This window comes from Miscanthus floridulus, chromosome 4 (genome assembly GCF_019320115.1).
Source record: "Miscanthus floridulus cultivar M001 chromosome 4, ASM1932011v1, whole genome shotgun sequence".
Classification (NCBI taxonomy): domain Eukaryota; kingdom Viridiplantae; phylum Streptophyta; class Magnoliopsida; order Poales; family Poaceae; genus Miscanthus; species Miscanthus floridulus.
Window position 1 is genome coordinate 121700576 of NC_089583.1, and position 9609 is coordinate 121710184.

At 43.6% G+C, this 9609-nt stretch overlaps 1 protein-coding gene across 1 annotated transcript; it reads left to right on the forward strand.

The window, feature by feature from the left end:
* Positions 1–1127: 1127 nt before the first annotated feature.
* LOC136552932 (probable calcium-binding protein CML32) lies at positions 1128–2309 on the forward strand. The gene has a single exon (XM_066544506.1). The coding sequence runs from the start codon at positions 1281–1283 to the stop codon at positions 1887–1889; it is 609 nt and encodes a 202-aa protein (XP_066400603.1). The 5' UTR covers positions 1128–1280; the 3' UTR covers positions 1890–2309.
* The last annotated feature ends 7300 nt before the right edge of the window (positions 2310–9609 follow it).

The window sequence follows — 9609 nt, forward strand, 5'->3', positions numbered from 1 at the left end:
AAGTCTAATTCATTACTCTTTGTTCTGAATTCAGTTACTTCACTCCTCGTTTCTAACCTTGCACGTTCTTAGCAAACATCACTTCTGTGATTTTTGGCGATGAGCTATGCTATGTTATGTTATAATCACCAAAAAAAATTACATATGCATTTCCCATACACTGACCAACTTGGACTAAATCAAGCTAGACAAATTGATACACATGCTGCCCCAATTCAAATCAATTTTCATCATAGTATAAAATGCCAACCAGTTGTCGGAGAGCTTATAAAGAAAGGAGACCATATATAACCGTACTAAACAATGACCGGGCGGATGACCTCGAGAAAAGGGCGTCAGTCAACAATTACGAACTCGACCCAGTTGCCCAGTGGCCGGTAAAGATTCGTTTTAGAAGAAACAATAGTTTTGCTTTTGCACGCGATTCAGACATCCCTCATCCCAGCGTGTAGCTGTCGTGGTCACCAGTCTGCAGTCTCAGTCGATACAATTACGACTACAGAGATATATGGAGTTATGGACACACGTTTTCCGGAGCGTCCTCGCATGTGGCCACCCTGTGCTCTAGCTTCTTCAGTCTTCACTCGTTTCCTCAGCAGCCCAAGCACGGGCGGAAATGCGACGAAATTGCCTGGACCATCGGCCATCGGCGGCAGCACATCACGTGAAAAACAAAAACTGTCGATCGATCTGCTGTAGTGCCAATTACGCCTGTGTTGCCAGCTGCCTGATTCCGGAACAAGAAGCATTCGCAGCGATGGCAGTCAGCGTGGGCGTGGCCATGGATTGGAAAGACGCTTTGATCTGGTCTCTCGGCGAGACAAAGATGCCTCCTCACCTAACCCCGGCCAGCTTGCGGTAGATGCTTGCTGGACCGGGCCTAGCTGCGACGAAACGCAGTACAAACAAACTGAACAGTGCTTCGATTTGATTCGCGCGTTCGTCTGCATGCAATAATGCATCATGCATGGAAGTTTTAACGGTAGTATGTTTGGTTTGGTAGGCGATCAATTTCCCGGCAGAGAGGACTTCGAAGCACACGGGCAATTCGGTCCGCGTCCCCCGGACGCGCTCCTCCCTCCCCTTGCTGGTCCCTGTCCCTGCTATAAACAGCCAGCGCGGTCCTCGCGCACCTCCCGAAATAAAAGAAGCGATTTTGACACCACACAAATTAAAGGAGAGAAGAGAACGCAGGGCAGCCAGAGCGCGGCTCCGCTGAAGCACACCAGCAGGGGAGAGCGAGAGAATCTGTACGTCGAGGTCGACCTAGAGCTTGAAGGATGGACACGAACCAGGGCGTGGTGGCGGTGGTGAAGCCGGCGCTGGCGAAGGGGACACCGTCGGCGTCGTTCCGGCTCCGCAACGGGAGCCTGAACGCGGTGCGCCTCCGCCGCGTGTTCGACCTGTTCGACCGCAACGGGGACGGCGAGATCACGGTGGACGAGCTGGCGCAGGCGCTGGACGCGCTGGGCCTGGACGCCGACCGCGCCGGCCTGGCCGCCACCGTCGGCGCCTACGTGCCCGACGGCGCCGTGGGCCTCCGCTTCGAGGACTTCGACAAGCTCCACCGCGCGCTCGGGGACGCTTTCTTCGGCGCGCTCGCGGACCAGCAGGACGACGCCGCCGCCGCCGGGGCGGACGGCGGCAAGGGCGGCGAGGAGGACGAGCAGGAGATGCGGGAGGCGTTCAAGGTCTTCGACGTCGACGGCGACGGCTTCATCTCCGCCGCCGAGCTGCAGGAGGTGCTCAAGAAGCTGGGACTCCCCGAGGCCAGCAGCATGGCCAACGTCCGGGAGATGATCTGCAACGTCGACCGCGACAGCGACGGACGCGTCGACTTCGGCGAGTTCAAGTGCATGATGCAGGGGATAACCGTCTGGGGCGCCTGATCTCATCGTCCTTCTACTTTACCAAGTGTGTCAAGGCTGCCGGGCAAATTAACCCGATCGAGCTCCTGAAAACGGACCGGCCGGACATGGCGGTGAAGAGATGGCAAGATGATGGGTAGTAGGTTAATTTCCTAATTAATTGTTCTTCCAGGCTCGGTGTTTCGTCCAGACAGTGCTGCCACTGCGAACTTATTCTTGTCTTAGTAGTTGGCCTCATCCTTGTCTTGTGGCCTTGATGGGTCTCTGATTGTCTAGTTGTGTGTGCTGGTGTTTAATTTTGTCATCCTTCACTTGGTCTAGTGCTGATGGGAATGCCCTCTCCTGTGTCTGACTGTCACATAACATGGCATGGCATGACATTACTGAAAATTAGGCCTCTGCCATTTGATAAAAATGTATCAAACTCGGTTATTCTGATCAGTGTCTTGTGTTGATGCTCTGCTCAGTTATTCCACGATGTGATTGGGCTAAATCAACTCTCGACGTTCACGCATGCTCTGTTTTTTTTAAAAAAAAATAGTGTATGTTTTTTTTTGGATGAAACAGGAGGGGTTTCCCTACTGATTTTATTAAAACTTTTGAAAACAAGAAACCTGGTACATGGCTTCATGAAACAAAGAAGAAAACAAAGAAAATTAGCAAAATTACACAAAAGCTTCCAGCCATTGACTAATGAGAGCATGATAAGTTACCTTCGCTCTAAGAATAAATTAGTGTAGGTAGTATACTGCATATATGCAGTTCCATGCTACCTTGTTCAAAATTCAGATTAAGAACAGCATGGAAGCTCTTAGCACGAGATAAAAAGAGCTCCTAGCACGAAATCTTCGGCGGCTTCTACTAGACCCATCGATGGCAACGACCATGGATGCCGTTTCTTCCTTATAAGCATTGTCGAAAGCACTTTCTTCTCAGAGAAAACTCTGCCTAGGTTTGCTCCGGCGGATGATGGCAACGCGAGGCATCCTTCTCTCCCTAGAGAGGCGTCATCTTGGAGTTCCGCGGTGCCTTGGTGTAGTGGTCGATTTAGGCCTTGTTTGGATGCACATGTATCTATCTCAATCTAAAATGTGTTGAATTGGAGTGAAAATAAACTAAGTTCCATTCCAATCCACTCCAACACATGTAGATTGAAGTGGATACACATGCATCCAAATAAGGTGCGTGTATTCATCTCAATCCACATGTGTTGAAGTGGAGTGGAGTGGAACTAAACTAAGTTCCATTCCATTCCACTCCAACACATGTGGATTGAAGTGAATACATATGCATCCAAACAGGGCCTTAAGTGGAACGTTTTAATACTCGTCTAGAGGCATGGTGACATGGTGTGTTTCGACCAGACCACGTCTCCTAGGATCGTTGACTGTTATGCGGTGTGCTGATGTTATCCTTGGTTTGAGGTCATCGTTGTGGGACACGACGATGCTAGAAAACGATGACGTGCTGCGTTTTCCTTCTAGGTGTAGTGGTGTTTGGAGGCATTGGTTGTTGTCCGTCATTGGGTGTCAGAGCTGCTCATCACTTCTACGATGAGCTCGGCGACAACGTGCAACTATGGGCTCCCTCTTTGGGGGTTGTCGTTGTTTGTTTGGGAATTGCTTAGGATTAGTTGGCTGGGTTGCCGTTGAAAGGTCCTAATATGGCTAGAGGGGGGGTGAATAGCCTATTTAAAAATCTATAAATCAACTAGAGCAATTTGATTAGTATGACAAATAGTGTAATGCAAACTTGCTCTAGCTCTACAAGGGTTGCAAGCCACCTATCCAACAATTCTAGTTGCTACTAAGGCACTCAAACTTGCTATGTAACTACTCACTAAGAGCTCAACTAGATGAATGTAAAAGATAAAGCAAGCACTCAATTCTAATTATACTAAAGAGCTTGTATCAACTAGTTTGCAAGAATGTAAATAGGTGAGTGGGGTGATTATACCGCCGTGTAGGGGATGAACCAATCACAAGATGAATATATAGCCAATCACCGGGAGAATGCCAAAGACATGAGACAATCGATTTTCTCCCGAGGTTCACGTGCTTGCCAACACGCTATGTCCCCGTTGTGTCGACCAACACTTGGTGGTTCGGCGGCTAAGAGGTGTTTCACAAACCTCGTCCACACGATAGGACACCGCAAGAACCGACCCACAAGTGAGGTAACTCAATGACACGAGCAATTTACTAGAGTTACCTTTCGGCGCTCCGCCAGGGAAGGTACAACTCCCCTCACAATCACCGAAGGCGGCCACGAACAATCACCAACTCATGCCGATCCTCCACCGTTGCACCGAGCCGTCTAGGTGGTGGCAACCACCAAGAGTAACAAGCAAAATCCGCAGCGCAACACGAATACCAAGTGCCTCTAGATGCAATCACTCAAGCAATGCACTTGGATTCTCTCCCAATCTCACAATGATGATGGATCAATGATGGAGATGAGTGGGAGGGCTTTGGCTAAGCTCACAAGGTTGCTATGTCAATGAAAATATGCAAGAGTTAGAGCTTCAGCCGGCCATGGGGCTTAAATAGAAGCCCCCATAGAATAGAGCCGTTATACCCCTTCACTGGGCAAAACGTGCTCTAACCGGACGCTCCGGTCATACTGATCGGACCCTGTCCCTCAGCGTCCGGTCGCCCGATGGACGCCACGCGTCACTTGCTTCAAATGCTGTTCGTCATATTTCAATGGCTACGAAGCTGATCGGACGCTCCGGCAAAACTGACCGAACGCTGAAGCCCCAGCATCCGGTCGTTTCCAGTAAGCTCCCCAAGGCGTATTTCTTCGACCGGACGCGTCCGGTCCACCTTGACCAAACACAGCCCAGCGTCCGGTGGTATACCCTAGCTACTGTACTGACAGGTCAGCGTGACCGGACGCAGGCAGTCAGTGTCCGGTGCATTCAGATCCAGCGTCCGGTCACTTGATCGACGCTGGCATCTCCTCTGTCTTCTTCACCCTTACTCAAATGTGCTAACTACCAAGTGTATCACCTTGTGCATATGTGTTAGCATATTTTCACAAATGTTTTCAAGGGTGTTAGCACTCTACTAGATCCTAAATGCATATGTAATGAATTAGAGCATCTAGTGGCACTTTGATAACCGTATTTCGATACGAGTTTCACTCCTCTTAATAGTATGACTATCTATCTTAAATGTGATCACACTCACTAAGTGTCTTGATCACTAAAACAAAATAACTCCTACATTTTATACCTTTGCCTTGAGCCTTTTATTTTTCTCTTTCTTCTTTTCCAAGTTTGAGTATTTGATCATCACCATGCCATCACCATTGTCATGATCTTCGTCTTTGCTTCATCACTTAGAGTAGTGCTACCTATCTCATAATCACTTTGATAAACTAGGTTAGCACTTAGGGTTTCATCAATTAACCAAAACTAAACTAGAGCTTTCAATCTTCCCCTTTTTGATAATTGATGACAACCCTTATACAAAGATATTAATTAAAGTACATTTGAATCCATGTTGCTTGCCCAAGCATATTTACCATGTGTGAAGGATATGAGCAAGTTTTATGAACTCCATATGATAGCAATTGCTCCCCCTACATATGTGCTAAGAGTTTGGATTGAAGCTTGCACATATGCTTAGATAGGAAATATAGGAGTCAATTTCTACCAAATGATACTAAGGTATAAGAGATGGACTTTTGAAGCGTGATACCAATCGGAGTGCACCATTATACCATCCTTAGCACCATTAGTAACTAGACATACACAAAAACTAGAATACCCTATGAGATCAATATTACAAATAAGGGTCTAGTTTTCATAGAATGAACATAGGTCTAGTTACTATAGCCTATGCATGCTAGTTTTTCATTTCAACATTCAAACCTACAACTAGCATACACCACACAAGCATGGATATTTAAAATTAAAACTTATGCCATGCAAGCAAACATATGTAATGCACATTCAAATTTACCATATGAGTTCATGAGCTTGCTCCCCCTATTTGTATGCTCAAAATTTTAATTGAACCCCTTCCTTTGTCATATTTTATCTCTCCTCCTTTGTTTCATTATCTTTGTGCACTATTTTTCCCCCTTTGTCATCAATGACCACAAAGGCTTAAAGTATATATGGGTTAGGATTATTAATGTCAACAATTTGCACAAAAGGTGACCTCAAATTATAGATATGTTGGGGTGAAACCATGTGAAATGAGGATCATTTTTCCAATTTGGTTCAATCTAGATTACTTGCAAAAGATGTTTAACTTGGTTTGATCCAAGGACAAGCTTCTTCACACCTCCAAATAAGGGTTATCTTGTACCATGTTGAGTTTAAACACTTTATAGCTCATTTTCTAAATCAAACACTAGGTTTACAAGCCCACAAACATGTCATATGCTACCACTAGATCATTTCAAACATACAAGCAACAGTGGTACCATATAAGCATCAAATTCATTTGATTTTCATGAATGAGCCTATTCAAATGTGAAATATGTCTAGATGCACTAATCATGCCAATTAACTTTTACCTTGGATTGCTCGAAGGAGAGGCATGTCATAAAATGGGGGTGCATCAACACATATTGGAGAAGTCAAGTATGTTCAATTCATTCCTTAGCTTGCAAAATCTCTTCTCATCAAGTGGCTTGGTGAATATATCGGCAAGTTGATCTTCGGTGCCCACACTCTCTATGCAAATGTCCCCTTTTTGTTGGTGATCTCTTATGAAGTGATGACGAACATCTATATGCTTTGTTCTTAAGTGTTGAACCCGGTTGTTGGTGAGCTTTACGGCACTTTCATTATCACATAGCAATGGCACTTGCTTGAACTTGATTCCAAAGTCACTCAAAGTAGCCTTTATCTAAAGTAAGTGAGCACAACAACTACCGGTCAAAATGTACTCCGCTTCAGTGGTTGAAAGTACTACACTATTTTGCTTCTTTGATGACCAAGATACAAGTGATTTTTCTAATAGTTGACATGTGCCTGATGTGCTCTTTCTCTTAACTTTGCATCCCGCATAATCGGAATCTGAATATCCAATCAACTCAAATCTTGCTCCTTTGGGATATCATAATCCAATATGTTGTGTATGCTTCAAGTACCTCAATATTCTCCTTCAAATGACTTTCTCTTGGTGAGGCTTCAAATCTAGCACACATGCATACACTAAGCATCACATCCGGCCTTGATGCGGTCACATAGAGTAGACTCCCAATCATAGACCGATACATCTTTTGATCCACCATGTTGCCACTAGCATCACTATCTAAGCTTCCACTTGTCCCCATTGGTGTACTAATAGCTTTACTCTCATCCATTTCAAACTTCTTGAGCATGTCCTTGATATACTTTCCTTGACTCACAAATGTGCCATTCTTTATTTGCTTGATTTGAAGACCAAGGAAGTAATTAAGCTCTCCAATCATAGACATCTCAAACTCACTTGCCATCATCTTGTCATACTCCTCACAAAATTCTTGATTTGTTGATCCAAAGATGATATCATCAATATAGATTTGCATTACAAACAAGTCATTTCCAAGCTTCTTGGTGAAGAGAGTGGTGTCAACCTTTCCCATCTTGAATCCCTTAGAGAGTAGAAAATCCCTCAATCTCTCATACCATGCTTTAGGTGCTTGCTTCAATCCATACAAAGCCTTTCTCAACTTGTAGATATGGTTGGGTTTTTTCTCATCTTCAAAACCGGGAGGTTGCTCAACATACACAAGCTCATTTATGTACCCATTGAGAAATGCACTTTTCACAATCATTTGATACAACTTGATATTGTGAGCACAAGCATAAGCTAGCAAGATCCTAATTGCTTCCAATCTTGCAACCGGGGCATATGTTTCTCCAAAGTCAAGACCTTTAATTTGAGTGTAACCTTGAGCCACTAATCTTACTTTGTTCCTTATTACTATCCCATCTTGATCTTGCTTGTTCCGAAAGACCTACTTGGTTCCAATCACATTATGATCCTTAGGCCTCTCAACTAAATCCCATACTTGATTTCTTGTGAAGTTGTTTAGCTCTTCATGCATAGCATTGATCCAATCAACATCCCTCAAAGCTTCATCTATCTTCTTAGATTCAATGGATGACACAAATGAGAAATGCTCATAAAATGAGGCCAATCTTGATCTAGTTTGCACTTCTCTTGAAATATCACCAATGATAGTATCCAATGGATGATCTCTTGCAACATTGGTTGGTTGGAGCACTTGCACTTAATTACTTGCATTTGATTTATCACTAGGTTGAGATGATGAACTAGCCATTTGTTGATCTTATATATTGCCATCACTAGTGCTTGCTTGGACTTGATCATGAGAACCACTAGCTTGCACATTTGAGTTAGAGAGTACTTGATTCTTATCATCTTCAACATCTATCACCTCTCTAGGCCTTATATCACCAGTGTCTATGTTCTTCATTGCATTGACCAATTGAGTGTCTCTTATATCATCTAGATTCTCATCTTCCTCTTGGGAGCCATTTATTTCATCAATCTCCACATCATGAACCTCCTCAAGAGTACCACTAGCCAAATTCCAAACTCTATAAGCTTTGCTAGTAGTGGAGTAACCAAGCAAGAAACCTTCATCACATTTCTTTTCAAACTTGCTCAATCTAGTGCCTTTCTTCAATATATAGCATTTACAACCAAAGACCCAAAAGTATGCTATGTTGGGCTTTCTTCCATTCAATAGCTCATAAGGTGTCTTTTCTATCATGGGGTGATAATAGAGTCGGTTGCTATAGTAGCAAGCCGTGTTGATTGCTTCGGCCCAAAATGAATGACTCACATTGTACTCACTCAACATTGATCTTGCCATATCAATCAAGGTTCTATTCTTTCTTTCAACTAGCCCATTTGATTGAGGAGTATACTTGGCCGAGAATTGATGTCTAATTCTAAATTTATCACATAACTCATCAATCCTAGTGTTCTTGAATTCACTACCATTGTCACTTATAATTTTCTTGATGGTTGTTTCAAACTCATTGTGAATACCATTGACAAATGATTTGAATATTGTAAACACATCACTCTTGTCACCAAGAAAGAACACCTATGTGTATCTAGTGAAATCATCCACAATCATAAATCCATATTTGTTTCCACCAATGCTAGTATATGTGGTTGGTCCAAACAAGTCCATATGCATCAACTCAAATGCCTTGGATGTGCTCATCATGCTCTTCTTGGGATGTGTATTACCAACTTGTTTTCCGGCTTGACATGTACTACATAGCTTATCCTTTTCAAATGTGACATCTTTCAAGCCTCTAACTAAGTCATGCTTAATCAACTTGTTCAATTGTTTCATTCCAACATGACCAAGTCTTCTATGCCATAACCAACCCATGCTAGACTTAGTGATCAAACATATTGACAATTGAGCTTCTCTAGTATTGAAATCAACTAAGTATAGATTCTCATATCTAAATCCTTTGAATATCAAGTTAGAGCCATCTACACTTATGATCTCTACATCATCCACATCAAATATGCACTTGAAACCAAGATCACATAATTGAGCTACCGACAATAGGTTGAAGTTTAAGCTCTCTGCTAGTAGCACATTAAAAATGCTCAAATCATTGGATATTGCAATCTTACCAAGCCCTTTGACCTTGCCTTTGCCATTGTCACCAAATGTGATACTATCAATCCCATTGCTCTTGCTTTCATTGATTGAATTGAGCATTCTTGGATCATCGGTCATG

What these genes read in the sequence shown, in the direction of transcription:
- LOC136552932 (XM_066544506.1), top strand. Translation starts at nt 1,281, where the DNA reads ATGGACACGAACCAGGGCGTGGTGGCGGTGGTGAAGCCGGCGCTGGCG.